At 32.5% G+C, this 18505-nt stretch overlaps 3 protein-coding genes and 1 long non-coding RNA gene across 4 annotated transcripts; 3 read left to right on the top strand and 1 right to left on the bottom strand.

The window, feature by feature from the left end:
- Window positions 1-1904: 1904 nt before the first annotated feature.
- Window positions 1905-2190, top strand: LOC115227206. The gene is made up of 3 exons (XR_003883083.1): window positions 1905-1964; window positions 1996-2061; window positions 2093-2190. It is a non-coding gene; the product is annotated as an uncharacterized LOC115227206 (long non-coding RNA).
- Window positions 2191-2672: 482 nt separating this feature from the next.
- Window positions 2673-3154, top strand: LOC115227187 (nucleosome-remodeling factor subunit NURF301-like). Its single transcript, XM_029798097.1, has 2 exons — window positions 2673-2924; window positions 2957-3154. Exons 1-2 carry the CDS (start codon window positions 2673-2675, stop codon window positions 3152-3154), a joined length of 450 nt encoding a protein of 149 aa, XP_029653957.1.
- A 6299-nt stretch (window positions 3155-9453) lies between these two features.
- LOC115227186 (26S proteasome regulatory subunit 10B-like) lies at window positions 9454-10135 on the top strand. The gene is given in 2 exon segments (XM_036498557.1): window positions 9454-9698; window positions 9701-10135. Coding segments are annotated over 2 exon segments (576 nt in total). The 5' UTR covers window positions 9454-9557.
- A 5387-nt stretch (window positions 10136-15522) lies between these two features.
- LOC115227185 (charged multivesicular body protein 2a-like) lies at window positions 15523-16256 on the bottom strand. The gene is made up of 2 exons (XM_029798096.2): window positions 16085-16256; window positions 15523-16026 (listed from the first exon to the last, which is right to left on the bottom strand). The coding sequence occupies exons 1-2, from the start codon at window positions 16244-16246 to the stop codon at window positions 15628-15630; spliced, it is 561 nt and encodes a 186-aa protein (XP_029653956.1). The 5' UTR covers window positions 16247-16256; the 3' UTR covers window positions 15523-15627.
- Between the last annotated feature and the right edge of the window lie 2249 nt (window positions 16257-18505).

The following is an 18505-nucleotide window of genomic DNA, read 5'->3' as shown; positions in this document are numbered from 1 at the left end:
GTTATATAATACGTATATTAAAAGAATAATTCAGTTTGAGAATATGATCCCTTCTGCCTTTATGTTTTCTACGTGGACATATTTCAAGCATAGTTGGATCAAGGCAGTCCAAAAATGCGAAACTCACGTTCAATTTTCAATGGCTATTTCTGTTCTTTATTCTTACATCAATCCAATTATATTTTCGTCCCAGTGGACGGAGAGTTGTGGTAAGCTGTGCTTTTGAGGACTAATAATAGCTGTACTTTGGTTGAGACGCACGAGAGCATCCGAAATTGAAGAGAAGAAGAAATATGAGCATGATCTTCTCCTCGTTCAAAAGTCACAGGACCAGGAGGAGGCTAAGCCATACTCGTTGTCAAAATATCCACATCCTTTAATTCACAAGGTTTTTGTTTTTTTGACTGAATTCGTAGGTTCATAAGCAGAAGGGAGAAGAATATAGAACTTATTTTGCTCCCGGGTGGCATTGGGTGTCCGTAATCAGAAAGAGTCGAATTCGCCAGTCGAGTTATGTCGGATTGGCAATGGTGTCTCTTAAAATTCGCGAACTTGTGTCGGAATGCAATGTACGTTCATTTTAATTAGATTTAAGAATAAACCCAGTAACAAAGAGGGTGGTAATTCCTACCTTGAAGAGGACATTTCTTCTACTGTTGTGAATGAAATGGAACGTTCTCGCTCGCATCCAAACGCATCCCTCGATGTTTTAGACGTATCTTCTGGATTACTCGAACACACGATATATTCTCATTGGAACATATCGTCCGCCAAGTATTTTTATATTTATAATTTAAGATTGAATGCTTTGCTTGAACGATGTATTGCAAATATCGACGAGCGAAGAAACATATTATTGAAGACTATTCAAGAGGCTGGTGTTTTGTCGATTTCTGACATTCGTAACCTTTCACTGACCAACAACGACGACGAACTGAAGAGCGAATTGCGATCCTTTTGTGATTTGATTGAGTTATATAGATGGTGTGTATTTGTGATTTGAAAAATATAGTTCTCGGGATAACATAAAGGTTGATGACAATTTGAGGACTATTATTGAATGTTTGGATAGTAATGACAAGGAGAGTTTTAGTAATGGTCTTTATAATGTAAAATAATCGCTGTAATTTTCTTTAGTTAATGATTTTGTGGTTTCCACCCACTGATCAGAAGCAATGCTTAACAAATAAACTCGAGTCTACTGAAAATACTGTCGATGCCCAACATTTAGCGGAGGTTCATCGTTTTTCAACGCAGGGAGAGAAGCAAAGCATTTTTATTCTTCCCCAGAAAGAGCACACTCGGTAGTGTGTGTGTTATCAGTCCAGAATGTGTCGCCGTGGCGGATTACGTCAGATCAGTGGATTTAATTATGATCAGAGAGTTTCCTCCCTTTTCTGGCCGGGCCCATTTGCTCGGCCTTCGTTTGGAGTTGGCTGGAGATATCGAGTTCAGACTGTCCAGTCGTTGTCTGCATTTTCTCTCCAATTAAAAATATTCTTTACTTGTATTAGGTCTGTAAGTATTCTAATATTTTGTTAGATGGAATCAAATGAATGAACAAGCTCCGTCCAGTGGGTGTTGTGTAACTCCAATTGATAACGGGACCTTGACTACTGAGATTCTTGAAAGGAGGCCAGAACATGGTGGATCTCGACATGGAGAAAAAGTCGAATATCTTGTATTGAAGGGATTCCAGCCTTCATATGGCAATGATCGAGGTATGTAACTTTTTATTAACTTTAGATGATTACTATAAATTTTCCTCCCGGCAGCGTCCATTGGGGGATGGAATGAAGATGGATGAATCCTATGAAGTCCGTGAATGGGTTGCGGAGGAAACTCTCCAGTTATGGCAAATTCGTTTATTCCATGAACGGTAACTTTTATATATTTACAAAGACAAAGTATTCAGAATTCAGCCAAGACTGCTGTGCCAGTTAAATCTGCTCAGGATGGGGATGGTTGTTTTTTATGTATTGAAATATTTTGTAGGCCGACAAAAAATTAGAGTCATTAAAAATAAAGATGGAATATCAGAAGTTCATGGCTTAAAAGCCGGTTAGTTTGGTTTTAAATTTAATAAAATCAGGTCAAAAATTGGTTGAAGGCCCGGATGGTAAATTTCGGTTGGTCACTCAAAACCGTCCTGACTCATACGCGCCCGCATATGAACCAGGGTTGACTCCCTCGGTATGATATGGCCCTTTTTATACATTAGAGGACTAGTAAGGTCTGTTTCGACTACCAAGGCCACAAGGGATATCAGTCCCAGCATAGAAAATTTGGTGAAAACAGTCACGCAGTTGACCCGAGTAAATTAATTTGTAGACATCTCGTCATATCCGTACTGCCACGAGGTTAATACGAAATTTTGAAGACTGGGAAATGTCTCCACTCAATAAGTCAGTTCAACTAGGTTTTGGAGGTTTCCTAATTATGTGCAGTTGTGAAACAATATACACAGAATCCCGACAATCCTGAAGCCAAACAACGTCTGTATGAATACTACAAATCTGATCCTGATGTTGTCAAATTTTTTCTCAACCATTACGAGTTGAGTATGCGTTCTGTGGACAAATTTGAAGGCGATTCAATTTATGATCAGTCAATGCTCTCTCTTGAGGCTGATTTGATCAATCCTGCTGACAGTTTCGAAACTAACCAATTGTATGGATAACTCTATTCTACAAATTAGACGCCAAACGTGCTGTAATGTTATGAAAATGATGTTGGAGAAAGTCGAGAGACATGAGAAGAATTCTCGGCGTAGAATATCGCATGTTGATTCGTCCTCAGTTCGTCAAAGAAAGATTATAAGTCAGCGGATTATGAGTCAGCTACACAAACAAAAAGAAAGTCTAAAAAGATCTATAATTCGCAAGAGGACAATGACAGAACAAAGTATTCGACGAGAAGTCAAAGTTTGTTTTTTTTGTCGTCATTACTTCTTTAGTCAGAAGTTCAGAAGGCTCTTGATAATTCTTCACAGCCTACGACTTCCAAGATAAAACCAGAGAAGAAGGAGGCTAGAACAGTTGAAAGGTCTTCGAATAGACACAGTACTACCATGGAAAATGCTCCAAAGGACGTCGGAGATGTGTATTGTGTTTGTCGTACTCCATATGATAATACTAAGTATAGTTATTTTTAATTATTTTACAGATTTTACATTGGCTGTGATAAGTGTAAGAATTGGTTTCATGGGTCGTGCGTTCAGCTGACTGAGGAAGAGGCAGAGAAGATTGAGTCATATATTTGTGATGAATGCAATGGGGGAGTTCCGCGAAAACCTCCAGCTCCAGTTCCCAAGAAAACTCCCAAAAGACAGCCTAAACCTGTTGTTGAGGAAATCCAGCCAAAGTCCTCCAGGAAGCGAAGGACTCGTGAGAATCGTCTTTACTGCATGTGTCGGAAGCCGTTTGATTACCGGTTGTAAATATCTTTTTATTGGTTAATTTAGTGATTATATATCCTGTGCTGTTTGTGAAGAATGGTTCCACTATGAGTGTGTAGGAATTTCCAAAGGGGATGCAACTATGTTGAAGAATTACAATTGCGTGTCTTGTCGTACACGCAATGAGAATGACACTGGAGTTCCTCATCGAAGTCCTTTTACTCCAGAACATCACTCAATTCTGGCTTCATTTGTGGGGGAAATTAAGCTTCATAAGATGTCTTGGCCATTTATTGATCCTGTTTCTGGAGCTGAATTTCCTGACTATTTTGATATCATATCCGAGCCTATTGGTTTGTTCTTTGTCACTATTTTAATAGACTTGACTGTCATCGAAGAACGGGCTAATAGTGGGCACTACAAGTTCATCGACGAATTCACTGCCGACCTTAACAAACTGTTTGTGAACTGCAGAACATACCATCAGCAAAATTCCGTGTTTTATAGATGTTCTGAAAATCTCGAATCCTATGTCTTTAATAAGTTGAAAAGCCTCTCCAAGAAGCTTTTTAGAATCTGATTTGTGTTATTAATTTCCTTGTTTAATAAAACGACATAAGGCATGTTAGTTTTTTAATTGTTAAAAGCGGTGACAATATGGGTAGTAAATGCAGCATTCCTGACCTTGACATCTCTCACGTGGTCGTCTCATTTTGGCGACCATTTCTAGTGCCCAAGCCTCTGCTTTTAAATCTTTTATATTTTCGATCACAGCGCTGTTTGCTCCCCCGTCCGCATAATACGTGGATTCAATATTTGATAATTCTGTCATAACCGGGGACATTCCTGCATAGTCTTCCCCAACCAAGAGATATGCCTCTTTTAAATGATAAAGAGCATCCATTAATTTGTCTTCTTTTGAATTTTCAGTTTTATTAGATTGCTTATCTTTTTTTTTACTTGACGTATCTTCATAATGTCCGGCACTTAACATCTTCTTATCTTTAGCTTTATTAGACATGCTAACTAAAATAACATTAAACAGCTAGCGTTTTCAAAATCTAGCTTATTTATTGAATTGTATTTGTACTTTTGACTTTAAAAGGTCGTCATTTAAATTTATTTTACATCAATAGTGACGAAAGTAATGAATTAAAAAATTTAAAGTTTTTGATGTTTCAATTGGAGTTTGACCAACATCTGAAACGGCTTTGATTTTTTAAAATAAAAATTCCCCATAAACAGGGGATTTTTGAAGGGTTTCTCAATAATCAAACAAAAAAAATAATAAATTTAGTATTTAAGTTAGTGAGGATTAAAATGCCAAGTTTATTGTTTATATACTGGACGAGTTTTGTCTGATTCTATTACAACATATGGTTTATTTGTTAATTCCTATAAACATAATCAACAATAAAACAACCATCCATTTAGATCTCACTGGAACTGATTTAAAAAGCAATTCGTTAGTTTCTCCAATTTTTGAATAAGTTATCATTTCAATTCTTTCTTGCTTTCCTGAAAAGGATTCTTCTGGGGCAAATTTTAATAAAACAATCAAATTTAAACTAGTCTTCAACAGTAAATACAAATAGCATTACCGATATAGTGGAAAATATTCCAGTTATAAGATTATAACGACTGTTCACATTGAACATGGATTCAGCAGTAAAAAATAGCCACAGGTAAGAAAAAAAAGAATTCAGTCCATCATAAATTAAATTTCTCTTACTGAATTTTAATATTCATAAAAATAACCACCATAGTTCATATCTGAATGTGCATTTTGATTCATGTTTCATATTTTTAAGACATATAACTGTATAGAAAATCATAATCAATTGGATCTTAAATTTAAATAAGATTGCATATTACTATTCCAAAAAATAATAATGGAATTTTAACACTCCATGATATATCAAACTTGTCTGACCAGTGACTATTTTTTAATTACATAAATTGACTAGTTATGACTTATGTAGGAACTAGTCAGCATAAATGTAACCGCAACGGGAATCACCGGTATTGCAAATCCAATAATTCCGTAATATTCTTTAACGCTAAGTGTTTGGCATTTCATATCTAAAGCGTAGAACTATTTTTATCGTCTAGTTCATATTACTTTTCTTATGTTGCTGACGATTACACAAACATTCCATCCTGATATGCAAAGAAGGCAATAATGAAGAGATATAGAAGAGAGAATGTGAATAGTCTTAAAAATACAATTATAAATTTACTTGTTGATTTATTTTGTCGAAGAAAATAATCACAATTATGATATTAACTGTAAATGCACAAAATGTTTTCATTATTTGAGAAAATGTACGTTCAGTTTGAACTCTGAAAAAAATTATCAGAATACTTTATTAATAATAAATTTAAAAGACTTATCAATAAAAATGTTGTTGATAGTAGATGCAAAATTATTATCTCATAAATTGAATCATCGTCTTCATTTTTAATCTAAATAAAAATGTTAAGCATCTATTTTATAAATCACAATTTTAACTGACAAATCACTTGTAATGGCATAAACTCCTTGCTTATTGCATTTACACATATATCCTTCTCGATTAGTTTCTATCGAACAATTTGCTTTTTTCCATTGTCTTTGAATAAATTCATAAAATTAACTGCAAGTGGTTTATGGTCTCTAAACGACTACATCTGGACTTGTAGCCTTTCTAAAATATAATTTGTCATACTGAAACCAAATAAGTTTTAAATTGCATTTCAATTCCAGAATTCAAATAATCTTGTTTTGATAACGTCGGTATTGTCTGAAATCCAATCACATCCGAATTAACAATTATGTTTCTATAATTATTAAATTAAAAAACAGCCCAATTTTATCATTTTCTGTTTCGTAAAAGTATTTTATATTTTTGGAAAAGGTACTTTGAATATAAACCGCCATTTTAATTTTATCATAGTTTGTAAATCCTAAAATTAATTTATTAATTATTCAACCTAATGAAGATCTTTTTAGAAGTTTTTTATTTACTTTAATTGTCGAATAAGCATTGTCTAACATATCTGGCTCATTAAATGATGAAAATTCGGGGTTAGAAGTTATGAAAATTCCGTTAAAATTAATTACGGAAGTAGAAAGATAACAAATTTCTACTATTTTTTAAATATTAAAAAACTGAGATTATCATCTGAATAAAATTCGCACTTGGTATTGTAATAATATAGCAATCTTTCCATTGCTTTGTTTATTAGATAAAAAGAATAGTAAATTTTAGATTCTTCAATTATTTCTGACTAAAAAATTTATTATTGTATAAAAGTTACTTTAAATACGTAACGCAAATATTGATATTTATTTAAACTCACTGATTCGATTAAAATAATATTCTAGAATTAAAAAAAGTTAAAGCAACTTTCAGATATTCTATTATTAAATTGTATGAAAGACTCTTATTGTTGTCCATATGGAGCATAAACATTTTTCTGCTAACGTTTAGACATCTTTTCATTTCCAAAGAGCTTAAAATATTAAAGAATTGACATTCTTTTTTGATTATATTAAGACATTGAATTAATTTTGTGAAATTTTCATAATAATATTCGTTCTCAAACTATAAATTATTCACATGGTTTTTTATATTACATTAGAATCATAATTATTTACAACAACATTAGAACAATCAGAATAATCTGGAATCAACCAATCTCCTGCAAGGTTACATTCTCTGGTTATTTTTCCTTTATTTATAACATTAAAATGGGAAACCAGTTTTATTTGCTGGACACTTTAGATAAATTGTTGTATTTATCGGAGTTGGTGGCCATGTAATATTTGATTCCGTATCTTTCTGGCAATATTTAAACTCTGAAATTATAAAATTTTCACATACGTTGGAATAATTTCCCATCTTCTTCCATCGTAAATAAACCAGATTCAATTTTACAGCCGTCGATGCACGGCATAACTTGGAATTTATCGCCTTTACATTTTTTCCCTCCGTTTTGAGGGCTTGGATTGTTGCAATAACGTTGTCGGTATTTGACTTCGTTGTCAGAACAACTAAATAAAAAACATTCTGACCAATTACTCCATGAACTCCATTTCCCATCAATTCCTTTAAAATACAAGACAATAAAAGTATAACTAGGACAATGTTGTTTTATGCATGGGATTTTTTCTCTACTTTCTACTATAGTACTGTTTATAATCCGCTTTTTCAAAACTTCAAAAACTCCATATCCGCATTCTTTAGAACAATTTTTTATTATTTTCCAAGAATTCCACTTATTTTGAAACAATATATTTGAAGTTTGTTTTTCTATCGGATTAATAACAAGACTATTGTTCAAATTGGGCGAATATTTTGTTGTGTTTTTTGGAACTGTATTAATTGATGTGACATTATTCGTCATAGTTAATCGAGTTGGAATATTGTTTTCTGTTGTTGTAGGTCTTGTAGAACTATCTGAACTTGTTTTTCTAAAAAATATTCTAACTTCGAGAGTACAGTTTGTCGGAAATATTATTATTATTTGTAATTTTCCTGAATTTGATTTTTTGTCGACAATTTGACTTAATACATATTTTTAGATAGTTGGAATTTTCTTTTTCACATTTTAATAAAACTGAATTTTTAATTAAAATAGTTTACTGAATAAAATAAAATATAGCATTGAGTAACGTAGAAGCATTTATCTCAGACATTTATATACTAAAATATTTTTAAGGCAAGTAATTAATAAAGTGGATAATTAAAAATTGATTTCATTGACAGATCTTAGAAACATGGCACTATTTTATAATAAATTATGAATGTATAAATTATTATTCAAACAAAATTATATTTTCATAAATTATAGAGATTTTTGTATCTAAGAGGCAATATGAATTTATACATTACAATATCAATTTATGAACATATAAATAACTTTTTCATATAACACAACAAGTTTATTTTCTTTACTACGTAGGCTCCAGAAACCAACACTGGAAAAGACTAAAGAACTTAACAAAACTATTGATGATTCGAGACTTGCTCTTTTCATACAGCTGTTGTTCTAAAATATGATTTTACGCTAACTTATAATGTTCTACGTAAAGCATTCTATTTTCGGATTGTTTTGGAAAATAAAAATTAACTGCATTTTCAACCTTTGCAGTGATCAAGAAGCGACAATTCCCCATTTTCTATATTGTGCAAATCTCTAAAAAGGTCAGGTAGGGAATTTATCGGCAAGTATTGATGCATTTTAAGCATTCTTAATTATATACAAGACTAGAGGGGTTTATCTATAGCTAGCTGTCTTAAATACTTTTTGGGTAATTAGTCCATTTCAAGTCATTACACAAGGGATGGCGGAGACTTGGCACTGATATATAAAATTCAGCTTGTTTTCCTGGAGGTTAACTCCTTTCTCCTGAATATCTACCTTGACTTATCAATACCAATTGAAATAAATTCATAATGAAGGAAAAAAAGAAAAGCTTTAGCATTACATAATCAAGTCACAAATCAGGTTTTTTAAGACGATAAAACGAGTTTTAAACATCTAATTACTCGGTATTGATAAGTGCAAAATCTCAAAGGCCTGCATTGGAAGATTACAAAGACAATTTAAGCTGAGAGGGAATTCTAAGGTCTCTAAATTTGGAGACTTCATTCATGACAAGCTTATCTAGAACTGTAAAATCCTTTGAAATAATTTTATTTGTAGGAAAACTTTAAAATTCGATTTCTAATTCCATTTTCTAAAATATTATTTTATATAATAAATACGATAATAGTGCTTTAAAGTTGTTGTGGTGATGCCTCCTCGAGTATCAAACACACGTGAACAAGTAATTGTAAACTACAGGCGAACATTGGGAAATCACATGAAAATGGACAAAAACGTAAAAAAATGTAATTCAAAATATTCTAAAATAAAGTGCGAGAAGAATACAAAGTATTAAAGGATGAATTTGACAAAACTGAGAATGGACTTAAAGCTCTTCAAAGTGTCGGCCAAATCGTAGGGGAAGTTCTCCGTAAGTTGGACGAGGAAACATGTATTAAAACATATAATATTCTCAGTTGTAGTAAAGGCTGCTAACGGACCTCGATATGTGGTGGGCTGTCGCCGTCAACTGGACAAATCCTCAATTGTTGGGCGAGTAGCATTAGACGTCTCAACCCTCGTGATTATGAGAACTCTCCCTACAGAAGTGGATCCTTTAGTTTACAACATGTCAGTCGAAAAGCCTGGGGATGTGTCATATACAGACATTGGTGGACTCAGTGATCAGATAAGGGAACTTCGAGAGGTCTTAATAAATCTGATTTTTAGGTCATTGAACTGCCAATAGTCAATCCAGATATTTTTGTTCGTGTAGGAATGAAGCCTCCAAAAGGGGTTCTTCTCTACGGCCCTCCTGGAACTGGAAAAACACTTTTAGCTCGGGCTGTAGCCAAACAAATAAACTGCAATTTCCTTAAAGTCGTGGCCAGTGCAATTGTTGATAAGTACATTGGGGAGAGTTCGCGTCTAATCAGAGATATGTTTTCATTTGCACGAGAAAACAGTCCTTCTGTTATTTTCATAGACGAAATTGATGCAATTGGTGTCTTTCAGTATTTAGTTTTAGGGGGACGAAGATTCTCTGAAGGGACATCTGCTGATAGGGAAATACAGAGAACTCTAATGGAGGTTAATTCATCTTTTTTAATTTGTAGTTGCTTAATCAAATTGATGGGTTTGATTCTTTGTCGAAGGTTATGTTGATTATGGCCACTAACAGGCCCGATACACTGGACCCTGCTTTACTAAGGCCTGGTAGATTGGATAAGAAAATAGAAATTCCTTTGCCGAACCAGCATGCCAGGTTGCATATAATTAATATTCACGCGTCCAAAATGACAGTTCATGGATTTGTTGGTTGTGCTTTGTTGGTGATTTTAGACTGGGAGAGGATTGTTAAACTTTCAGAGAACTTTAACGGTGCTGATTTGAGGAATGTCTGTACGGAAGCTGGTAGAATTCAGTTAGAAATATTCTAAAGGAATGTTCGCAATTAAGGAAGACAGGGATTACGTCATAATGGATGACTTTGTGAAGGCTGTGAGAAAAATTTCTGCTAACAAGAAATTGGAAAGCAAGTTGGACTATAAGCCATTATAGCTCTTATTAATAACATTTGGGTTATTCTAATTATCGAGTTTGAGATATTTTTAAAGATTATTATTAATTAGAGGTGAAAATTAGTTATAAAATGGCTTGATAGATTTTTGACGGATACGATCCATGTCAAATGCCTTAGTTTTTCATTTATTAAAAGTTCTTTCAAATAAACATTAATTCTAATTTGAAAGTTCGTTTATTTTTAGAGTTCTTTACTTGATTGAAGTAGAATGCTCTGAGAAACCAATGTTGCTGCTAGAGAAAGTCTACAGAGTCGCATTCCATCAAATGCCCAACTGGCCGGAAACCTCTGTAAATACACCCCTCGACATAAATATTGGTGAATCTTCAACTTACTTCATTCATACAAAGAATGATTTAATTTTTTCTTCAGATATATTTTAAAATCTGATAAAATTGATAAAAATTAATTTAATTATTTAAATTTTGAAATTTTGTCTAAGAAATTTGGAAAAAACAACGACTTTCATTGGCATAAAATTTGGTTATTGTGAGATTAATATGTAGAATAACCTCCTTTTGCCGAATAGATCTCCCAACACCTTTTTTTCATTGACTCAACTAATTTTTCAAGTGTTTTTGATGGAATAGAATTCCAAATATCTAATAGATTTTCCTTCAGTGCCTGAATGTTCTCATTTTTTCTTTGCCTAATTTGAACCTTCATATAAGCCCACAAATGCTCTATCGGATTTAAATCCGGAGATTGCGAAGGCCATTCTAATTTTTTAATATTTTTTTCGCGAAATATTGAATAATCATTTTTAATGTATGGCAGGGAGCGATGTCTTGTTTAAAAATATAGTCAACAATCCCCATTTTTTGTACAGAAATGGCAAATTATGGTCAAAATAGATTGATATTTTGCAGAATTAAGCGTTTTGTCTAAAATACCAAATCGCCTACCCCATGATAGGAAAAACACCCACACCATGACTTTCCCTAATTTTTTATTACATCATAATTTACCTTTTCCAAATTGACAATTGGAGTAATATTTTCGAATTTATTCATTTCAAATTTTTCTATGCAGAATTTTTCTTTTGGATCGGTAATAATTCAAAAATACATTCATCAGAAAAGATTATTGATCTAAAATCATGGTCTGAAATTTGAAGAAATTTTTGGAATCTGGAAACCATGTGTTTTTTGTTAGAAGTGGTTTTTCTTTGCAATTCTTCCGAAAATTCCATTTTTATTTAAATTTCGTATTATGGTTCGAGACGAGACACGTGTTCCAGAAAACTTTTCTATTTCATTAGAGAGTTCAGAAGCAGTTAAAGATGAATTTTCCTCTGATGTGCGTACCAAATGATTAATTTGGCACATTATTCAAAATTGATAGTCTTCCAGAACCATGTTGGCGGTCATATGATCCAGTTTTATTGTATTTCTTGATAAAATTTACGACTGTTGAATATGGAACACCGGTTTCTTTAGAAATTTTAATATATGACATATTTAAGTCGTATAGCGCAATTATTTTCCCTTTCATAAACGAATCGAGAGTATTATATCTAAAAATATTTTTTTATTAAGATCAATCTCTAAATACTAGCATAATTTGACGGTTTAAATTTTATAACCAATTTTTATGTCACTAACCTAATTGCCGACATGCTTTAAATTTCTTGCAATATTAAAATTTAAATCTATTTTAATTATAAATACAAAATAAATATTATTTTAGAAGATCTAAAAAATCTTAAAGTATGAATTTATTCGTTTTTAAATGAAAAAAAGCAGGAAAGATTAAATAACCAAATTTTTTGTCGAGGGGTGTAACAACTTTGCAATATTGCCAGGGTTATAAATTTACCAAAAAGATATTTGAGATATGACTGAAAAAGTACCTCCAGTAGGAAATACAATTATTTTTTAGTGCTGTGAGAACGGAAAAACTAAGTAGCTCAAAGAATAGTCGAGAGCTTGAAAGTCAGCTCAACGACGCCTCACTGCGTATTAAATGGCAGTTTCCGATGAGCACTGCGACCGAGATTCGCTGAAAGAGCCAGCTCGTCTCCCTCCGATCGTTTGTATTCGAAGAGATTCTTTACCAATGTCAGTGAGGAATTGAGTCGCGTCCTTGCCGACAATTCCTGAGGTTTGTGACACAAATCAAGTCAACTCTGGTGCCTTAGTTCCACCATCTAGAACTTTGTACTCAACATTTTCGAGCCACACGATCAAATCTTGTACGAAATAGAGGAATTGGCAGAACAAAGCAAGGAGATGGAATACATTCCCAGCGACTTGGTTCAAGAATTCCTTTCTAACGTAGCTGTCTATGACGTTGCATCATAGGATTACGAGGTCAATCTGCTGAACAGGGTAGAAGGGACATAGTCACTAATCCGGTAGAGAAAGAACGATTCTGATCTGTTGGAGAAAAGGTACAGTGAACAAAAATAAAAACTGAACATGCTTTTTCTTGTAAATTATTTATTTTTTAAAATTAGTTCAAATTCAATCATTTCTAATCTCTCTACATGGCTGGTCATTGAACATCTGAAGAAAAAGGCAGAATAATTGGCATATATAAATCTGGAAAAACATACAGAGAAATACAAGATATCATCAAAATATTGCTCGGCATGATATCGAAAATTATCAGAAGCTATTTAAATAAGTGCTTGACGGACAAAAAAGTCGGGTTTGGTCGACCATCGTTGTTCAATCTTCAAGAAATATTTTAAATTAAAGAGGCTTGAAAAGTGGATGTCAATTTCAACTGTTTTAAATTTGCCAACAAATTTACAAAAAAAGAATAGAAATCAGTAACAGCTCAAACAATAAGAAGTACCATAAAAAATTGGTCTGAATGCATATCCGTCCACGAAAAGACCACTTCTTACCAAAAACCTGTAAACTTGAATAATTGACGCTATGCCAAACATTGAATATGCTCTCAAAATATTTTGGGAGCGAGTTATTTTAAGTAATGAAAGTAAATTTAATATGTACAATAGTGATGGAAGAACTTTTGTATGGAGAAATCGCAAGGAAAAATATTTAACAAACAATCTGACAAAAACAGTAAAATTCGGTAGAGGAACTATCATGTTATGGGGTGCCATGAGCATTATTGGATTCATTAATTTGGTTTTGATAAAAGGGAATATGGGTGGAGCTTTGCATGTTAACATATTAACGAATAAAATTATTTCATTTCTGAACAAAATCGAACATAAAGATCCTAGTTACCAACATGACAATCATCTGAAACATACTTCGGCAATAGCAAGGCGCTTTTTTTAAGTAAAGAATATCGAATTGCTACCATGGCCTACACAAAGCCCAGATTTTAACCCTATAGAGAATGTTTGGGCCTTTATTAAAGAAAAAATCAAAGGAAGGGAATTTTTGAAAAAGGAACATTTATTTGCAGAAATATCATCCATTTGGAATTCACTCAAAATAGAATACGCAAAAAGTCTTATTAATAGCATGCCAGGCCGAATACTAGATGTAATTAGAGCTAATGGAGAACATACTAGATATTAAAGTAAATTTTTTAAGTTTTTTTTGGGTTCTGAATTATCAATGAATGAAGAACCGTATAAATATTTTTTTAGAAAAACAACAAATAAACAATACTTTATTTAATGTTTTAAATCAGTAGAAGTTGTTTTTTTTATATTGTTTCATAGTAAATTTGTGAGAAAATTCTTGTTCAGTTTTTATTTTTGTTTACTGTACTGCATATATGCACTTTGAAGGAAGTCTGCGTTTAACAATTTTTGTGCTCTCACTGACTAGTGATAATATTTCCGGCCAGTTCTGACAGACAGTTGGCATTTGACTTATTCTTATAGATTATTACCCATCTCTCAGTAGTATTCCTCGGATATCATTTGCCTTGGCAACAATCCATTAAAAAACAAACGGCTCCCTGCTTAAAAGCCGATAAAAATTTTTTGAACCTAAAATTCAAGCCATTCGAGGACTCTATTATTTACCAAAAGAAGATAGACATCTACGAACAAGTCGACTGCCCCTCGGTACATTCAGTCCTTTACTTGAGGCTCTCTTCCATGTTTCCCAAAGGCAGGTATAGTGTTTACATCAAATTACTAGTCGAAAACCAAATTTAAAGGATGAAGGAGGTTTAATTCCAAGTAACGTAAAGAATATGACAGAAAACCTCACAAAACTGAAGGATGCATCACTCAAATATTTCTCAAACTTTTGCACGTCGAAAGATCGTTTATTCATGAGACTAGCATGAAAGTGGTCACCGACCCAAACGAAGACCCAATAACTCCTATAATTTAATGAAAACAGGTCTCATCTGAAAAATCATCTTTATTAATTCCACGGGAGCTTATTATTACAAACCAATTATGGCTAGTGAGAAATAGTTAAATCAAGTGGAATATGTAAATAAATTGGAAAACGGTAAAATTAACATCAAAGGACGACACAGCAGCAACAGAGTTGTGTTCAGTAAAATCGCCATGCGCCAATAAAACTGAATAACTTGAATGAATATATGCAAGGAATTTGACAGAATATTTTTCAAAGACTTCTGGAATTACAGTGAGGAGAGGACTGTGTGCCTTCATTGTTACACTCATACAGTCATAGTTCCTTCAGTACAACTTTCCACTATTCTCCAATAAATTTCCATCAAATTTCATTAAATTCTTTGCTGAATAAACAATTTCCACTACCGAATGAACGGATAGTATAAGCTATCGTTTGCCATCTGTACGACTGAATAATAAAGAGAGACTCGTCAGAATCGGTAAATAACTACAAAATTGAATCTATTTATTTAACCCGAGTAACACTGTTATAAGTCTATTCCTCGATTCTAGCAGATATACATTAAAAAACTACAAGTGGTGCATTAAAAACAAAATATAATTTTGTTACTTAACTAGTTAAAATATGGTTTTAGTTTCCATAATGAAAACAGACTGAATAAAAACGAGAGAAAGCATTATATAAGAAATAAAGATTAAATTACTGCCGCTTTAAATTTCTTAAACGTTCGTCCAAATCATCACCAGAAGGGACATCTGGCAACTTGTTAATCATTGAAGAAGTCACTCCTGAAGGTATTTGAACAGCTAAAAGTTGACCAAATAACAAATACCATTCAAATCTGCTGTCATCTTAATGCCCAACTCATCCAAGACTTGTTCCACGACCTTATCTGTCTCAATATCATCATCGGCATCTCCTACAACGTCATCAATCGCGTCATCCATAGCCTCTTGTTTCATCTCCATCATTTCTGACTGTCTTTCAAATTCCATTGCGATTTTTTGAATTTGAGGAAGATTTATTTGTCGGTTCATGGCAGAAAGTGTTTTGGCCACTGAACACATGACATTCCCCATGGAAGCATTCGACTTGAGACTAACCAACTTTGAGGCGACTCCCTGAATATTTATCTTCATCATTATTAATTTTTTTATTTGTCTTCGTGTGCGAACCAAGTCGAGGGCAATTACTTTGACAGCATCCTAAGCGATAATTGTTTTTTTAATATGATTAATTGATTTTTTAAAGTATTTTGATAACCATTTGATTTTTATTGGCCATTTGTTTAAGGTCGGATATGACTTTTCGCTCTTGTTGTTCCATTTTTATTCTTTCTCTGTCGAGCTCTCGTATTGTTCGGTTTAAAATACGTTGATTTTCTCTTAATACTACTTCGGGTTTTTTCCTGGAGAATAAATTCATCTAAATCAAGAAAAATGTACTACAACAGATGAAATTACTTTTTTAAATTTATTTTTCTTTAAATTAAAATTTTAATAAAATAACAAATAATTTAAATGATATAATGCTAAACAGATCATAAGAAATCTTATTAATATAAATCTTGACATAATTGTGCATCATGCACTAATTAATGAGAGTACCTCACTTATAAAAAAATTTTTGTTTTTTTTATAAATGTTATAATTTAAAAAATTTATTATTTTGTTTAATGTCTTGTGGCAGATGAACAATTTTTTAAAAATAGATGACACTATCATTAATGAAATTATAGAAAAACAAAATAAAATGTAATCCATTTTAAGATGAATAAATAGAATTGATAAAATCGAAATTTCACTAACCAAGGCAGATTTGATGCAACAAGTTTCTTCCGAAACATTTTCTAAATACTCCAACGATATGTCTGAGGCCATAAATCTAGCACGTTCAATGCGTAAAGACGTCAATCATATTTTTAACAAGATAAAGTAATATTTTAATATTATTTCTAGTAAAATTAAGCAGCTTATCAATAAAATCAAATAATTCGTTCTGTTCTAATTCAAGTTTTCTATGTTTATATAAACATCGTTCTTGTTATTTTTACATTTAAATAAAACTAACGGCCAGGAGTGAGATATTCTTATTAACAAATACACTAAAATGGATACCTGTTTCGTTTGCAGTCCAGCACCCTAAAGCAGAAATTGTAAGGACGACATATTAATGATATAAACGAGCTGGACCAAGCTACATAGATTTTTCAAATATTTTGTGAAATTAATAGTCGATAAAATAATTTTTTAATGTGATAAGTTCAACCTGATATAAAATGATCTGTTAAAAAATTCAAGACCTTAATTTTATGATGAAAATATTATCTTTTTCATGTTTTTTAGAATAATATCACTCCGAACTATCACTTTAATGATAATTAAGAACCAACTCTACATTTTAGTATAATATATCAATAATAATCCGTATTATCTAAAAAAATAATTCGATTTATGAAACAAACAATTCGGAAAACACTTTTACATAGTCTATTGTAAAAACAACGGAGAGTTTCGAAACAGTTTCTGGAGTTCGGCCAAAGAATAGTAGAAAATCCGATGAGCACGTGGTGAAAACAAGCTATTAGAATCCCTCAGTGATAATGTTCGCTCTTCAGATATTCTAAAACTCTTCCATCTGAAACTTTTGACAATTCTAGAAAGCAGAGGCACCTAAATCTCACACAGACAATCCCACCAGCAAACGTGTAACATTCGAGTCTCTTCCAATATTTTCTGAATATAAAATCTCTCCAAACATTAGAGCAGTAGACTTCTCCATCAATAACATTAAATTTTCACTTAACATCAACAAATTTAATATACCCACAAATAGAAAGAAAATCGCAATACTCATTTTCTGAGTCTAATAAACCTTCGACAATCTGCCAATTAATCCAAACTGCTCACCAATTTCCTAATTCGATGGCTGTATTGCAGAATCAGTACAAGTGATTCTTGAAAATCTGTGTTTAAGAAAAAGTTTTCAGTCAGTACAACACAATGAGAAGATGGGAATGTTGAGACATCAGATAACTTGAAATGTAATCGCATAAATACAGAAAAAGACGAACACATCGACAAACCATGGAGAATAAGGACCCCTCCTTTGAGATATCTTAATATCGAATATATAATTATTACCTGTTAAATATATGAGCACTCGGACTAGACATGATAGATGGATAGAGAGCAGTTATAGTGGTATCGACAAACTAGGAATATCAAACATGTAGTTACCCTGCGTTTGAGAACACTTGGCATACATACTTTTAAGTTATTGGCAAAGATTGTGACTTGGTCGATCATGAATTGCTAATTTAATTATTCGAATAAAAAACCATAATTCTGTGATAAACTCCTCCGACGATACCAGATTGCCGCCAATATTTCGAATTTGCAGTTAATTCAATAAAAATGTTACAAGCCAAAACATCCTCAGGGGACATTTCTTCTCCTCCTTTGACTGGCATGGCAACCACGTTTTCTATTTTCTGACCAATTTAAAGAAAATAAAAAACAGAGAAAAATTCTTTATCTGTCACTCCAACAAAGTTTGCTAATACTGGAATAGCACTGTTTCCACAATTGTATGCAACAAGCAGCAACAATCTCCCCATTTCCACCCATTTCTCTTGCTTGAACATCACAAACTAACTAAAACCATAAAATTGACCGAAAAAGA

The sequence above is a fragment of the Octopus sinensis genome, unplaced genomic scaffold (assembly GCF_006345805.1).
Source record: "Octopus sinensis unplaced genomic scaffold, ASM634580v1 Contig02042, whole genome shotgun sequence".
NCBI classification, from domain to species: domain Eukaryota; kingdom Metazoa; phylum Mollusca; class Cephalopoda; order Octopoda; family Octopodidae; genus Octopus; species Octopus sinensis.
Note: the sequence above shows the minus strand (reverse complement) of the source record. Positions and strands in the feature narration are given on the sequence as shown.